Source organism: Amblyraja radiata, chromosome 21, assembly GCF_010909765.2.
Source record: "Amblyraja radiata isolate CabotCenter1 chromosome 21, sAmbRad1.1.pri, whole genome shotgun sequence".
In the NCBI taxonomy this organism is placed as follows: domain Eukaryota; kingdom Metazoa; phylum Chordata; class Chondrichthyes; order Rajiformes; family Rajidae; genus Amblyraja; species Amblyraja radiata.
In genome coordinates, this window is record NC_045976.1 from 23,406,998 (window position 1) to 23,423,783 (window position 16,786).

The window sequence follows — 16,786 nt, forward strand, 5'->3', positions numbered from 1 at the left end:
TTCTCCCCTCCCTCTCTTTCCCCGGCCGCCCAATGGGGAGTCTGGCGGGCACAGTGTAGCGTGGATTGGCGGTGCTGGCGCTGCCGTGTGAGTTGAAGGGCAGGAGGGAGGGAGCAAGGTTCCCGCGGTAGCCAGAAGAGCAGCGCTCGCAGACGGCTCACAAAAGCGCTGGCACCCGCTGCCCGGGACCGACGCGCTTCCCCAATCCGTGCAGATCGCTGTCATGCGGCGCAAACCTGAGACAAACTGTGCAGGGACTGAAGACAGCCTGTCAGCGTGAGAATTCTGTCTTCAGCGTGAGGGCGTGAGAATTGGCTGAAATGCGTGAGTGTCACACTCAAAGCGTGAGAGTTGGCAGCCCTGCAACCGCAATGTGCAATATAATGGCTAGCTCACTAAATGAAGAATAAACGTTAAAACTGCTTTCACAATTAAAGTTTTAGGAATTAGTTTACAAAGCACTGGCCAAACTGGCATACACTTTACAGCTTATTGGCCTATTAAGTATTCCTTCAACCAGCTCCTCCCATCTACTTTCATAGATTTATTTGTGGATTAAAATGCAGGAAAAATGTTAACCTGGGGAGATGTGGCTTATTTGCCCATCTTTATGTTCAGGCCCAAGTTCAAATTTAGGACACTCCAGTGCAGCACCACTCTATGCAGCAGATCTGATACCAGTTCTAAGGCCATAATGAAAACAAGGGCCTACATCTCTACCAAACACATGCCAATAGTTTAACATTTAAAGTCCAGCTAATAAACATCAGGAAATCATAAAGTTCTACACTAGCTGAGTTTCAGTCACATTTTCAGAACCATTACATTTATCTGCATCACTGGGATCACCAATGCACAACTATATCCTATTTTACTTCTAACTTATTAACCAAAAAGGCTTTCAAGCGTGGGTGCAGATGTGAACAGTATAAATGAGATTTCAAGATAACCAAATCAAAGTTTTGGAAAAATAAATCAAAGTACATAAAGTACGGAAAAACAAGTTTGCAGAGACTAAAGGTGGCCTATAATTATGCCATGAGAACACTGCTAAGGAAATCTAAATGGTGTAGTGCTAGTAACATGTTTGTGGCTGCAGGAGTCAGTACTTTAGAAGCTATCCTAAGAAATCATATGTATAAATTCATTTGCAGGATAAATGACTAAAAATGTAATTATTGTGGCCTTGTCAAACATAAGGTTTAGCATTACACACTACGAATCCCAGTTGTGGAGACACTGGTATCGCTGTCTCGTTGTAGGACATTGATCATTCTTTTTTATTCTGGATTTTAATTCATGTATTGTGTTTTTTTAAATATATATAATTTATGAATGATGCTTTTACTAGTGATATACTAAGATTTTGTATGTGTTTTATGATTTTATATGCAATGTATTTTTATGTAATGTTGTCCCTTGTCTGGACCTTGAGTCTGAAATAAAGTTTATTATTATTATTAATTAAAGGAAAACCACATAGAAATAGATATCAAGTCCCAAGGATCTTTCCTTGTATATGCATAAATATCATTAACCATTGATCCTTACCCAGACCACTTTTTTTGAGAGGTAACTTTTCACCATCTCCTTCTGCGTCCCCACATAAGCTCCGCGATCTCTTTCTTGGTTGTAATAATGTCTCCAGTCTGGGAATTACCACAGATAAGAAAGTTTTCGATCCCAGCTGCCCTTGATGTGGTTGAGTTTCTGAAATTTTTGCTTGGTTTTGTGAGTTCATGCTTTTGGGTTTTCGGAAGAGGGCAGAAGAATGTATTTCACCATCAGGTGGCAGATCAACTGTAATGGATTTTGAGCTACTGACGTCACCATTAATCAGGTCTTCTGGAGTGTGTCCATTCATTGTCACATTCTGCAAGGAAGTATTACTCGCTTCATCACCATCAAACTTAACTCTTTTATTTAATCTACTCTGGTCAGTGCTAGGTTCTATTGGTTTAAGGATTGGTGGTTCTGATGGAGTATCTGAAGTTGGCAGAAGAGGCAAAGTATCAGATGGTTCAAGAGTAGGCGGCACAGAAGACTTGGAATCTCCTGAAACAGTAATTTACAAATCTTAATAACAGTACAATTAATTCAAAAATAGTTGTTTATGTCTGCTACCATTTTACCACATAACACCCAGATCTATTATTTGGCTAACTAGTAAATATTTAAAAACAGTGCCCTCCATAATGTTTGGGAGAAAGATAGATCCATTATTTATTTATTTGCCTCTGTACCCCACAATTTGAGATTTGTAATAGAAAAAAAATCATATGTGGTTAAAGTGCACATTGTCAGATTTTAACCAATTTTATACATTTTCGTTTCACCATCTAGAAATTACAGTAATGTTTATACATAGTCCCCACATTTCAGAGGATACACAGCAATGTCATGTAAATGAAAGTAGTCATGTTTATTATTTTGTTGCATATCCTTTGCATGCAATGACAGCTTGAAGTCTGCGATTCATGGACATGGAAACCAAGTTGTTGGGTGATTTCTCTGGTGATGCTCTGCCAGGCCTATATAGCAGCCATCTTTAGCTTTTGCTTGTTTTGGGGGCTAGTCCCCTTCAGTTTTCTCTTCAGCACTTCTCTTTTATAAGGCATGTTCAATTGGGTTCAGATCGGGTGATTGACTTGGCCACTCAAGAATTTACAGTTTTTTAGCTTTGAAAAACTCATTTGGTGCTTTAGCAGCATGTTTGGGATCATTGTCTTGCTGTAGAGTGAACTGCCGGCCAATGAGGCTTTTGTTTGAACTTGAGCATGTAGGATATGTCTATACACTTCAGAATTCATTATGCTACTACAATCAGCAGTTGTATCATCAATGAAGATATGTGAGCCAGTACCTTTAGCAGCCATACATGCCCAGGCCACAACACCCCCACCACCGTGTTTCACAGATGTGGTGGAATGCTTTGGATCTTGGTCAGTTCCTTCTCTCCTCCATACTTTGCTCTTGCCATCACTCTGATGCAAGTTATTCTTCTCATCTGTCCACAAGACCTTTTTTCAGAACTGTGCTTACTCTTTTAAGTACCGTATTTCCCGGCAATGAAGACGCACCTGCATCAAAGACGCACCCCCATTTTCAGTAGCTAAATTTTGGAAAAAGGCTGGCGGGACATAGAATTTCTCACGCTCAAAAATAAATAAATAAAAATGAAGAAAGTGACAATTCAATTGGCCCAAGGCTTCCAGATCTCCTACATTCTGAATGACTGAATGGGTGGGGGGTGGAGGATGCTAGCAGGTGGAGAGATGGTGGGAAAAAATCAGAGCACACCAGGACAAGTTGAATCAGTTGTGATCTTATTGAATGACAATACTAGTTCAAGGGACCAATTGAGGTTACTCGCGCTGACACAGGAGTAAGCTCCACCACCCGCTGTCCTGTTATCCATCGCCCAGTGACCCGTTCCGCTCTATGATCTTTGCTCTTGAGCTGGTCCCCTCACTGTCAGGTCTCCGAGGCAGGTCAAAAATACGGATAACGAGAATTTCAAAACTAATACCAACTGCTTTTGTGCGCATCTGTTGACAAGACAGCAGCATTCTTATTCTCTCTGTTATTCTCACTTGAACGACAACCTCCACACACCTCCAAAGCATGTCCCCATGCAAATTTACATTGAAAGACACGGACCGGGCAGTGAATGCCTTGCAGTGTCACCCAGCACAGCAAGTGAGGTCATGTCTTGCTCCCGGCAGCAGTCAGATTTTATGGATTTGCGGGAAGCGGCTGACATGAGCGAGGCCGGTGAGCGGCAGGGGAAAGGTGTTCAGACGGAGAGCACTGCCAGAGCTGAGCGGGCTGGCAGAAGGCGCTGAGATGGCGGCCGGTTCCGCTGTCCGGACCCAGTGGCTGTTCACAGCCACCCGAGCTACTTCCCTCCCCGGCCACAATGCAGTGGCTCCACGCCCAGAGCGCTGCGGCAACGGTGAGTGAGTTGCTGACATGATCCCCGACTCTCTACTTCCCAACGCTCCTGCCCGTGTTGACCCGGGCCAGACTCCCCACATGCTGTGAAAGGAACTCTCTCCCCCCAGCAGCGCTGCCCTTTTAGAGCCTCTTCCCACTTTATAGCTGCTTCCCATCAGCTGCCTGCAATGAGGGAGAGCCAAGTCTATCTTTCTTGGCTAACAACCTAACCTTCTGCCTCCAAGAAGCAGGTTAATTTGTGTGCCTTATTTTTGGGTAAAAAATAGCATCTACATTGCCGGGAAATACGGAACTTCTTGGCAAACTGTAACCTGGCCATCCTATCTTTGCGGCTAACCAGTGCTTTGCATCTTGCAGTGTAGCCTCTGTGTTTCTGTTCATGAAGTCTTCTGAGGACAGTAGTCATTGACTAATCCACACACGACTCCTGAAGAGTGTTTCTGATCTGTCGGACAGGTGTTTGGGGATTTATCTTTATTATAGAGAGAATTCTTCTGTCATCAGCTGTGGAGGTCTTCCTTGGCCTCCATTTATCTTTATTAAAGAGAGAATTCTTCTGTCATCAGCTGTGGAGGTCTTCCTTGGCCTGCCATTCCCTGGTTTATTCTGGTTTCTCAGTCTCATGATGGCATATTTGACTTTAATTTGCACAACTTTGGTCCTCATGTTGATAAATAGCAATAAACGTTTCCAAAGATGATGGAAAGACTGGAGGAAAGAAGGTGCTGAACAATTACAAACACCTGTGAAGCCATGTCCCCCAAACATTATGGTGCCCTGGAATGGGGGGGGGGACACTATGTATAAACACAGCTGTAATTTCTACATGGCGAAACCAAAATGTATAACAATACCATTTAATAAAATTTGGCAATGTGCACTTTAACCACGTGTTTTTTTCTTTTACAAATCTCAAATTGTGGAGTACTGAGGCTAATAAATAAATTATGGGTCTTTCTCCCAAATATTATGGAGGGCAATGTATAAGAATAGTTCAAGATAACCCTCACTAAAACTGAGATATTATTCTGTGTATATCTTTATTTAATTGACCCTCCATAATACTTTAATATAACTGAAGCTTGGGTTACAGAACAAAATGGGCTGAATATAAGTATCTTTCAATATTCTTAGGTTCTGACATTTGGGACTTACTGCATTCAGTGAAGCTTTTGCAAAAGATAAGAGAAAAACCTTTCTGACGCATTGCACCGTTTACTGATTCCAACTATTTGTCACATTTCGAGTTATTTTCTTTTCCCCTGCATGAATATTTCACCTTCAGTATAAATGGGGTAATAACATTTACATTTTATAATTATATTCACTGTGTTTCTCACCATCTTGCTCCAACTTTGCTCCATCATCGGTTATACTGTTTTCACCATGTGCATGTTCACTTTGAGCCTTCTGTTCACTTAATTTGAGCCGGATGTTATTAATTTCTTTTCGCAGTAACTTGACGCGTCTAGATTTAGCACTGCAGGCTTTCATTGCACATGTCATGTCCAGTTTCTCCAGCAGTTCTTTGAGCTGCACTTCCAAAGACATGTTCTCTCTATTTGCAGGCACCAATAATCTATCCACTACAAAGAAAGCAAAATAGATGTTTTAATGGAAATCAACAGCTCTCAATAGTTCCAACATTACCATAAAAATAATCACCAAATAAAAATCAAAAACTAACTGCAGATGCTGAAAATCTGAAATAAAAAAAACAAAATGCTGGAATCACTGCATACTAGGCAAAGAGAAAGTTGTTCATGTTAACTTTCTTTCTACAGAAACTACTCGACCCATTTCCATGATTTTCTGGTTTTTAAACATTGTTCCTTTACAAATATGGTGAACGAGTATCTGCTTATTTAGAATCCACATCCCAAACATAACTAACTGCACAAAAGGTTGAGATTGTAATCTTTAGGTTTTCCACAATCTTTCACATGTACTTACAATTCTATTGATTCTAACCCATAAAACAGTCCACCTTTTCCTAGTGGCTCAAAGTGAGCCTCTGCATTCCCAACCCAAAAAAGCCTCAACAAAGCAGAGGTCCTGCAGGTTCTGAGTAATTATTCTAGTGTGCTGATTTTCTTTTGGGTCCATGACAGTAGCAATGTTTAAATATTTTAAAATAAAAACCCACGATTAACTATTTAACAGTACGCCAATTAGACTTTAGATCTAAGGCATTGAAAGGGCTTTGACATTTTTAGGTTGAGTACTACATACCATCAAGAGGCTGACAATAGAAATTAGAGTTATAAATTGACAAGAATGGGAAAGGCAAAATTATATTTACCAAAAAGTAGGAAAAATATGTAATGCTAAAAGGAACAAACTACAAACAGGCTCCATGCATGAATAGGGGTCTATGAAACTTGGAAGATAAAACATTTGGTGTCAATGGATTGCATTAAATTTTAAAATAATCTAGGGAAAAAAATACAAGAGGCATGGCTGCGCATTGGAAATATGAGTAATGCGCAAGGATTGCCAGACATTTATATTTAAGAGGAACATTTAATGTCCAGGCCAAATGGACTGGTCAGTTTCAATCTATAGTAGGAAAAATAACAGGAACGTTTTCTAAAGTGAGAATAGAAGAACAATTTTAAACAAAGTATAGCACTGAATAGGTAACGTGTGTGCATTTCAAAATAGCAGTAACTGCTTGATCAATATTATCACATATTTTTAAAGTTAGAGAGTAGATTTTAGATATGGAGAAGATTCAATGTATCCAGATTTTTCAATAGAGTTGCATTTCATAATGGATTAATAAATAAATGGACAGAAAACAGAGTGTGGGAGTAAATAGCTATTCACAACAGAACGTGGGTAATGCTGAATCAACAGATGGCCATAAATTAGATAAATAATTTAGCACAATTTGTACATTTGCAGATATAGATAATTTGGGTGGGATAGTCAATACTAACGAAGACTGCAGCAAAGAACATTAATATATATATTTTTTAAATTGACATATAATTGGCATGATTTTGATGAGAAGAATGAAAAGGTAATTTATTACTTGGATAGTTTGAATCTAGATGGTATGGTGTGGTGAAGCAAATAATTCAGAGCACAGATATACCAATTACGAATAGGTTTGCTAAAGGTTATCAGGGCATGAATTAAAGCAATCAATGGTAGTTATTATGAGGGAAAGAACTTAAAAATAGTGAATGTTATGCCAAACGTGTGAAAAAAATTGGATGGAACACAATTGAAGAATATTTTCAATTCTAGTTGCCATAGTATACAAGACAAGCTTGGTGATAATAAAGGAACCATTGAGATAGGGTGCAAAGAAGATTTATAAGGATGTTACCAGAAATGTGAGGGCATACAAATAATGTGAGGGGATTCAAATTGTAATAAGCAGAGCAGGTTTATCTTCTATATGACAGAGGAAGTGGTCATTTTGATTCTCAGAACACCAATCCCCAAACAAATTAGTTTTCCCTGCAACTCATTCCCATCAATTCTATCCCCGTTACTGCCAAATAAACACAAGGGAAAATTTACAATGGCCATTTCATTTACCAAACCCATATGTCTGAGGTATGGGAGAAAACAGAAATGTACACGTTTCCTCCTACTTCCCACAAGGTCGCAGGGTGAACTTGCAAACTCCACAACATCAAAGGAGTTGAGTATCGAAGCCATGCCATAGTAACTGTGTGGCAGCAGCTCTACCAGCTTGCCACTGTGCCTGGTAAAAGGCAGCTGGCCTAACAGAACTCTAAAATTATGAACGTTTTTAAATAGAATGTACAGCGCCCTCCATAATGTTTGGGACAAAGACCCATCATTTATTTATTTGCCTCTGTACTCCACAATTTGAGATTTTTAATAGAAAAAAAACATGTGGTTAAAGTGCACATTGTCAGATTTTAGTAAAGGGTATTTTTATACATTTTGGTTTCACCATGTAGAAATTACAGCTGTGTTTATACATAGTTCCCCCATTTCAGGGAACCATAATGTTTGGGACACATGGCTTCACAGTTGTTTGTAATTGCTCAGGTGTGTTTCAATGCTTTCTTAATGCAGGTATAAAAGAGCTCTCAGCATCTAGTATTTCCTCCAGTCTTTCCATCACCTTTGGAGACTTTTATTGCTGTTTATCAACATGAGGGCAAAAGTTGTGCCAATGAAAGTCAAATGAGCCATTATGAGACTGAGAAACAATAAAACTGTTTCCTTAGGCTTACCAAAATCAACTGTTTGGAACATCTTTAAGAAAGAGAGCACTGGTGAACTTACTAACCGCAAAGGGACTGGCAGGCCAAGGATGACCTCCACAGCTGATGACAGAATTCTCTCTATAATAAAGAAAAATCCCCAAACACCTGTCCGACAGATCAGAAACACTCATCAGGAGTCAGGTGTGGATTTGTCAATGACCACTGTCCGCACAAGTCTCGTGCAGATGGGGCTCGTCAGCCTGGGAAGGCAGTCCATCCAGGAGAGGGCAACATTTAAAACCTCCACTGCCTTGTGGCCATATCCAGTCATGGAAAAGGCTCCAGGAGTAAACATCAAGAAAATACGGAGTTGGAGCCCCTAAGGCAGTTTGTCGTTGTCTACAACCTCGCTCTGGCAGCTCCTGCGACGGCGATGGTGCCAAACTTTAATGGCTCTGCTGTTCCTTTGGATCGATCAGTGACATCAAACTCCTATCCAACTCCTGCTCTCCACACCTGGAACATCTGGCGGTGAAGTGCCGTCCCTTCTACCTCCCAAGGGAATTCCCCTCCATCATCCTGACCACGATCTACATCGCACCCCAGGCAGACGTCCGTCTGGCACTGGAGGAGCTGCACTCTGTGGTCAACAAACACCAGACGTCTTACCCCGAGGCATTTATCACCATTGCTGGGGACTTCAATAAGGCAAACCACAAGAAATCACTCCCTAACTTCCGCCAACATGTCTCCTGCTGCACCAGAGGACCAAACACCCTCGACCACTGCTACACCACCATCAAGAATGCCTATCGCTCTATCCCTCGCCCTCACTTCGGTAAATCCGACCATACCGCGGTGCTGCTTCTTCCTGCCTACAGGCAGCAATTGAAGAGCGCACCCCCAAAGGTGAGGACAGTACAGTGCTGGTCGGGGGGGGGGGGGGGCAGAGGAACAACTCCAGGACTGTTTGGAGTCTGTAGACTGGGCAATGTTCAAGGACTCGGCAATGGACTTGAACGAATACGCCACAGTCGTTACAGACTTCAAAAAGAAATGTGTGGAGGATTGCATCCTTACAACAACCTTCCGAGTGTTTCCCAATCCGAAACCTGGATGAGCTTTGAGATCCGCACTCTTCTGAAGACCAGACACCGGGCATTCATGTCTGATGATACAGTGGTCTATAAAAAGTCCAGATACGACCTTGGTAAGACCATCAAAAAGGCCAAAAGGGACTTCTGCTCCAAACTGGAGGATGAGAAAATTATTTGGCAGCTGTGGCGGGGCCTGAATGCAATCACCTCCTCCAAGGCGAAACCAGGAGGCAGCTCGAATGTTGGCTAAACATCACTCCCTGACGAGCTCAATGCGTTTTACGCACGCTTTGATTGGGAGAATACTGATGTGCCTTCCCGAGCCCCCTTTCGCTGTGATGGTATTTCAGTCTCAGTCACAGAGTCCGACGTCAGTAAATCCTTCAGAGCGGTGAACCCCCGAAAAGCGCCTGGACCTGATGGTATACCCGGTCGTGTTCTAAAAACCTGTGCGGACCAACTGGCTGGAGTTTTTAAGGACATTTTCAACCTCTCACTTCTGAGGTCTGAGGTCCCCACCTGCTTTAAAAGGGCATCAATTATACCAGTGCCGAAGAAGAGTAAGGTGACGTGCCTCAATGACTATCGACCAGTGGCACTAACGCCTGTGGTGATGAAGTGCTTTAAGAGGTTGATCATGGCGCAAATCAACTCCTACCTCGACAAAAACCTAAACCCACTGCAGTTCGCTTACCGCCACAACAGATCAACGGTGGATGCGATCTCGCTGGCCCTCCAATCTGCTCTGGACCACTTGGACAACAAAAACTCATATGTCAGGCTGTTATTCATTGATTACAGCTCGGCATTTAACACAATCATCCCCTCCAAGCTGGTTACCAAACTAGCAGAACTGGATCTCTGTGCATCCCTCTGCAATTGGATCATCGGCTTCCTCATTCACAGACCACAGTCTGTTCGTATTGGTGGAAATGTGTCAGCCTCGATAACAATCAGCACGGGAGCACCTCAAGGCTGCGTGCTCAGATCCCTGCTATACTCACTCTATACTCATGACCACAGAAGATTTCATGAACAGAAATACAGAAGCTACTAGACTAAGTGGGACCCGTTGGGTCCCAGCATTACTCAAGAGGGCTGGTCCCCCAACGCAATATTCCACCTCTCCACCAATTCCAATATTGGTGGCCAGTAGGGAGGGGCGCTTTCTGGAGCGCTAGTATGGGTGTTGTGGGCTGAAGGGGCTGGTTTTCAGAGGGCTAGTATGGACATTGTGCGCCAAATGGATTCTTGGGCTGGCGGCTCAGTCACTCAAGCCTGCTGTACTGGCAGCTCACTCACTCATGGCTGGTGGGCTGGCAGTTGACTCACGGCTATCCCTTGAAATTCCATTTCAAGCAGGGTGCAAGTCCACCAAATTCAAGTGCAGTTTCTTACCACTTCAAGCAGGGTGCAAGGCCACCAAATTCAAGTGCAGTTTCATACCATTTCAAACATGGTGCAAGGCCACTAAAAACAGCAAGTCGTGACCTCTCCCTCCTCCATTTTGCAGAGGCTGAGCCACGCCCACACTTCTGGGTTTTATAGTCCCCCCAGCCCACCAGAAGGGGCATGGCCTTCATGGCATGATTGACAGGAGAGAGAATCTCAACAATTTTTAAACACTAATAACTCGTTTATTTTTAATCGATTGGAAAAATCCTCTTGTCCTGCGCAGCGGAGGGGGACTCTGAGTAAGATGGCAAAAAAAAAATCACAGCCGTAAATGGCAGCATTTTTTCTAAAATCAATATACAGAACAGGAAGTGGTCAAGGTCAGACTTTTAGTAATATAGATACTGCAAGATGCAAACCACTGGTTAGCTGCAAAGATAGGATGGGCAGGTCACAGTTTGCCAAGAAGTACTTAAAAGAGCAGCCACGGTTCTGGAAAAAGGTCTTGTGGACAGATGAGATGAAGATTAATTTGCATCAGAGTGATGGCAAGAGCAAAGTATGGAGGAGAGAATGAACTGCCCAAGATCCAAATCATACCACCACATCTGTGAAACACGGTGGTGAGGGTGTTAAGGCCTGGGCATGTATGGATACTGGCTCACTTATCTTCATTGATGATACAACTGCTGATGGCAGTAGCATAATAAATTCTGAAGTGTATAGATGCATCCTATCTGCTCAAGTTCAAACAAATGCCTCAAAGTTCATTGGCCGGCAGTTCATTCTACAGCAAGACAATGATCCCAAACATACTGCTAAAGCTAAAAAATGGTAAATTCTTGAGTGGCCAAGTCAATCACCTGATCTGATCCCAATTGACATGCATTTTATATGCTGAAGAGAAAACTGAAGGGGACGAGCCCCCAAGACAAGCATAAGCTAAAGATGACTGCAATACAGGCCTGGCAGAGCATCACCAGAGAAGACACCCAGCAACTGGTGATGTTCATGAATCGCAGACCTCAAGCAGTCATTGCATGCAAAGGATATGCAACAAAATACTAAATATGATTACTTTCATTTACATGACATTGCTGTGTCCTGGAATGGGTGGGGGGGGGGGGGGGGAACTGTGTAAAAATTGTTATAATTTCTAATGGTTAAAACAAAATGTGTAAAAATGGCCTTTATTAAAATCTGACAATGTGCACTTTAACCACATGTGACTTTTTCTACTACAAATCTCAAATTGTGGAGTGCAGAGACAAATAAATAATTGATGGGTCTTTGTCCCAAACATTATGGAGGGCACTGTATACTCAGACTGTGTCTGCTTATGGGGAAAAAGGTTTACAAGAGACCATTAATATAACTCAGTTACCATGTGATCCAAAAAGGAATTCAGAAGACGCTTCCTTACCCAGAGGGTGGTAAGAATGTGGAACCTGTTACCACAGGCGAGTGGTTGAAGTTAGTACAGATGCATTTAAGATGAGCCTGGATAAGCATGAGGGAAAAGGGAATAGAGGGTTATGCTGATAGATTTCGGTGACAAAAGACAGGAAGAGGCTTGAGTGAATGGCGCAAATGACCTGTTTATGTGCTATATTTTTTTTTTGTCATCGTTATGAACGGATTATTTTTGGTGATTAAATCTATTTTTAAGTTTAATGCTATAACAGTACTGATTAAACATTATATCTCATTAAATAATATTTTGTATTTAAAGAAAGATTCTATTCCACTGACACATGGGAAACTTAATATTTATGCAGATTATTTGCAGAAACTTGAACTAAAATTTGATTAATCAATTGACAATTTCAAGTGAACTCTGAGAATAGATTTCCCAACTGCAACAAAGGTGGAAACAACACCCGATGAAATCTAAGGCTTAAAGCAATACTAAACCGGGTTGTTTTAAGCTTTACTTTCACTTAACAAAACACCATTTTACAAGGAAAGTGAAGAATATTTTGTATTTTCTGACTGAAGGCCAGGTTTTAGGTCTCATTTATATTAATTTGGATCAACAAAATAAAAAAAAAAATAGAATTTTATTTTGTTCATAAACATCTGTATTTGCATCTCAATTTTGCAAGTAAAACAATTCACAAAATGTACCTCCTGCATTCTGGTGAATCTACCAGTTGAAAAAAACCACTGAGAAAGTACAACTTAAAATGAAATACAGGATATAGAAAATATTGCAAACTAACTTGAAGCTACTTGGACAGAACTTGATTGCATGTTTATTCTAAAAAACTCTAATCACGGTATGAAAATTGCACAGCAATTCAGATTCAACCTCCTCAAGACCAGTTTATGCCCCTTGGTTAGAGTTATTTAATGAATGCTGCATCCTTACTGTTTTCTCATGAAACTAAATATTTTGTTTTTTTATTACAAATTGAAAGGAGTACTATGCATATTGGGTGTATTCTTGCACCCATCGGAGCAATTCAACTTATCACATTGCTCCTCTCTCTATTAACCTGCAACTTACATGTTCATCAACACCACTGTGATAATGTTTGGCACACAGGCTAATTAACCAAACAGAATTTTTTGGGATGTACTAAGAAACCGTATTATCCAGCAAAAAACAATGTGGACTTAGGGAAATTGTGCCAACTACAGATAGACATCATCTGAGATATCAAACTGGGTCCCTGGAGCTCTGTGGCAGCACTCTGCCACATCATCCTTGACCCAAAAATTGTGTTTCTGTAACCACCGCACCAGTTGTCATGCCAGACTCCAAACTTTTCTGTTTTTGTTTCAGATTTCCAGGATCTGCATTTTGCTCCAAGTATGTATCAAATGCCAAGTATGATTTTACCAGAGACGATACAAAATAACAATCACAATTCTATACAAAATATCCAACACACAGGTAAGTTATGTTTTCTTCATTTAGAGATCATTTATCCCGAAGGTCTGCTTAGGAAGAAAATTAAATAAATACCGTCTTCCCATGTCAGAGGCTTAGCTGCTTTGCTCTTTGGTGGTTCAGGCAAATGCATGGTGGTTTCATTGTCATAACCAATTCTGTCAGCTTCACGTCGAGCTTGTCTTAATACGACACCTCCCTGATCTCTTAACCGCACTGCTGCTCGGTAAAATATTGTGTCCTTTGCATTGTATTTCATACAGTTATCTATAATAAGGTTAACATCATCTTCAAATTCATCCAGATTATTATAACCATGATCTTCAATCTTTTTCCTCATTGTTGAGAAGTCCATAGGATGTGTTATATGATCCAAGTAATCTGGAACCTGAAAGATAATGTTTTAATAAATGAGAAGTTTTTTTTCAGTGCCTCAATTACAAACGTATACAGAATTTTTTTTAATTTATTTATTTTTTAAAAATTTATTTATTAGAAGTAGACGTATTATAAAATATAGTTACATATTATAGTAAAAAAACTTTTCATATACATCAGTCATACATTATTAAAATTTTCCATTATCAATTACTTCTGCTTCTAGTGTTTTTATTTTTTATAGAAAGAGGGAAAAAGAGAGGGTAGAAAGTTACAAATAAAAAAGAAAGAAGAAAAAAAAAAAACACAACAGAAAAACAAGGGAGGTGGAATGGGTTACCTGTAATACGTCAATGGAGATAGGTTCGTAGGTTATAAAGTATAGCTTTTCATCTGTTCCTGAGTTCAAGTTTCAGTTGGGTCCTCGTGCTGTGCCAATCTATCCCTTCAGATAGTTAATGAATGGAGCCCAAATTTTATGGAAAAGATCTTGTTTGTCCATTAAGACAAGTCTAATTCTTTCTAAGTATAGGGTCTCCGACATTTCCGTAATCCACATTTTAATTGTGGGGGTTGTAGGGCCTTTCCAAAATGTTAATATTAATTTTTTCCCGGTTATTATACTGTAGTTGAGGAAATTTCTTTGGTTTGTTGTGAGTGTTAAGCTTCTATACAGAAATTCATTTGTCACATTTTATATTTTGGAAACCTTAAAAAAATATATATTTACAGCTGCCTAGTATGAATATAGCAACCACAATGAAAGCAATCTTGGGTGGCAAGGTGGAAATATTGAGATTCTGGGCAGAGCAAACCATGGGTTTTTGTAACCAACACAAAGTTTTGTACCTCTTTTAAGCTCACTGGCTGAGCAAATATATGCGCTGTATCCTTTTCCTGAAGCTGGTCCAAAATTGAACGTAACATTACAGTCAAAGGTGTTAGCTGGAGTTCCATTGCAACCTGCTGAACTTTGACCTGCCAATATTTAATTGAAAAGTTTTAAAATCATTTACTGCTGCAGCATAAAAGAAACTAAAATTAAAATGCATCCTCTATATTGAAATTATTCTTGGAATTAAATAAGGGTAGATACCTGTTCACGTTTTAGTTTTTCACGTTTACGAATAAGTTCAACTAGTAAACGTGCTCTCTCAAGATCATGACGGAGCCTCTGCCAATATTTCAACTGTTCTTTCAAACCATTTTTCTGTTCGTCATTTGTTCTCTTTTACAATACAGAAGGAATGAAAAAGAAAGCAAATAAGTTTTAAGAACTGCAAAGCATTTTATTCTTTAAATTAATTTTCTAATGATAATAAATGCAATAGTATCTTTGATATAAAAGTAAACTGTTTCTTACAAATTTCCCTTTTTGTTTCAACAAAAATAAAATGTCTTTAATAAAATGAAGTATATCATGGATAGATAGCCTTCTCAATAAAATCTATAAACCACTCGAAAACATTTTTTTTTTCCGTTTGGAATGTAAACATCTTATATTGTTATTGGCCTTAGATCTTACCGCAGAGTACTCTACAGTTTCAAAAGACAAAATAAATCACTAATATTAATAAGTAATTATGGGAGCAAACAATCTTGCAGTTGAGTTTCAAACCCATTTTAAAGCTTTAGTTGTAAATATTTTGAGGAATAACTAGTTGGCAGTCATTTTGGATAATAGTGCAGGTCCCATCCATTCTGTCCATCAACAACATGCTTTCTTTTATACCTTCTTGGTACAAATTATTTTCAAATATAAAGTTATTTTTAAAGTTAAACATGTATTTTTGTTATTGCAAGCTAAAGGCTGTAACATTTTTTAATAAGAGTATCATTGCACAAGTTTCAATTGAAACAATTGCTTGTCAATTTTAATGTCGTCCCACAATGTAAATAGCAGGCTGTGTTCTTAAAGAGGCACTGGTGTCCGAATACTGTGCGGAGCGCTCCATATACTATAACCATTAAAAAAAGGCCCATAACAACAAGGGCAGACTATACTACTCACTCTCCACCCTGTTCTTCAATCATATTTTCTTCCCAATTAACCTTATTTGTTTCCATTCCAGGAAGGATTTATTTTAATCCCTCCTAGTGGAAGGTAGTGAGATTGCAGGTTTAAGACTATACTTGTTAATGGAGTTCATTCTAAAGCACAATATCTATTAAAAAAATCAATATTGGTATATGAAGGCAATATAGGTATCTCTGCCTAATGGAATGTTTGTGATACTGAAAAACGTTGCCATATAGAAAATGGCATTATAAAAACAATTGGGGTTTAGGGGCCCAAAGATTTTCAGAATCAGGATAACAAAGTTATTTATTCCTGGAGGATTTTCAAAAATAAGCAACGTTCATTTTTGTTACTGCATGCTAAAAATATTAATGGCTGTATGTTGCAATGTTTCATCCGGTATCATTGCACAAGTGTCAATAGAAGCGATTGGTTGTCAATTCCAATGGCCACCCGTATCGATGATGTTCAATTTCTGCGAGAGGTTACATGGAAAAAGTATTTTTTTCCTAGACTGTTTACAGAGACCAATTAACGTACAAACTGGCTGTGGGAGGAAACCATAACACCCAGAGGAAATCCACACGGTCACAGGAAGTACATGCAAACGTCACATAGATCCAAAGTCCGGATAAAAACCGGGACTCTAGTGCAGAAAGGCAATCGAAATCCCGCTATAACCAATTCGGCCTGCATAAGACAAATGGTGCTCCCTAATTGATTTATGTTTAATATTATTTATTGATCATTGTCATTTTATGTTCTATTAACGTACAAAGAACTGTAAAGCATTTTATTCTTTAAATTAATTTTCTAATGATAATAAATGCAATAGTATCTTTGATAT

At 39.8% G+C, this 16,786-nt stretch overlaps 1 protein-coding gene across 5 annotated transcripts in view; it reads right to left on the reverse strand.

The window, feature by feature from the left end:
* Nucleotides 1–16,786, reverse strand: part of brd1 (bromodomain containing 1) — a 44,646-nt gene that overhangs the window by 13,214 nt on the left and 14,646 nt on the right. For all 5 annotated transcript variants that reach the window (XM_033039771.1, XM_033039768.1, XM_033039769.1 and 2 more), the window contains exons 4-8: nucleotides 15,016–15,147; nucleotides 14,769–14,897; nucleotides 13,617–13,929; nucleotides 5,298–5,543; nucleotides 1,552–2,055 (exon numbers count right to left, since the gene is read on the reverse strand). In XM_033039771.1, the coding sequence (XP_032895662.1) occupies nucleotides 1,552–2,055; nucleotides 5,298–5,543; nucleotides 13,617–13,929; nucleotides 14,769–14,897; nucleotides 15,016–15,147 (1,324 nt within the window). The remainder of the gene's footprint in view (nucleotides 1–1,551; nucleotides 2,056–5,297; nucleotides 5,544–13,616; nucleotides 13,930–14,768; nucleotides 14,898–15,015; nucleotides 15,148–16,786) is intronic.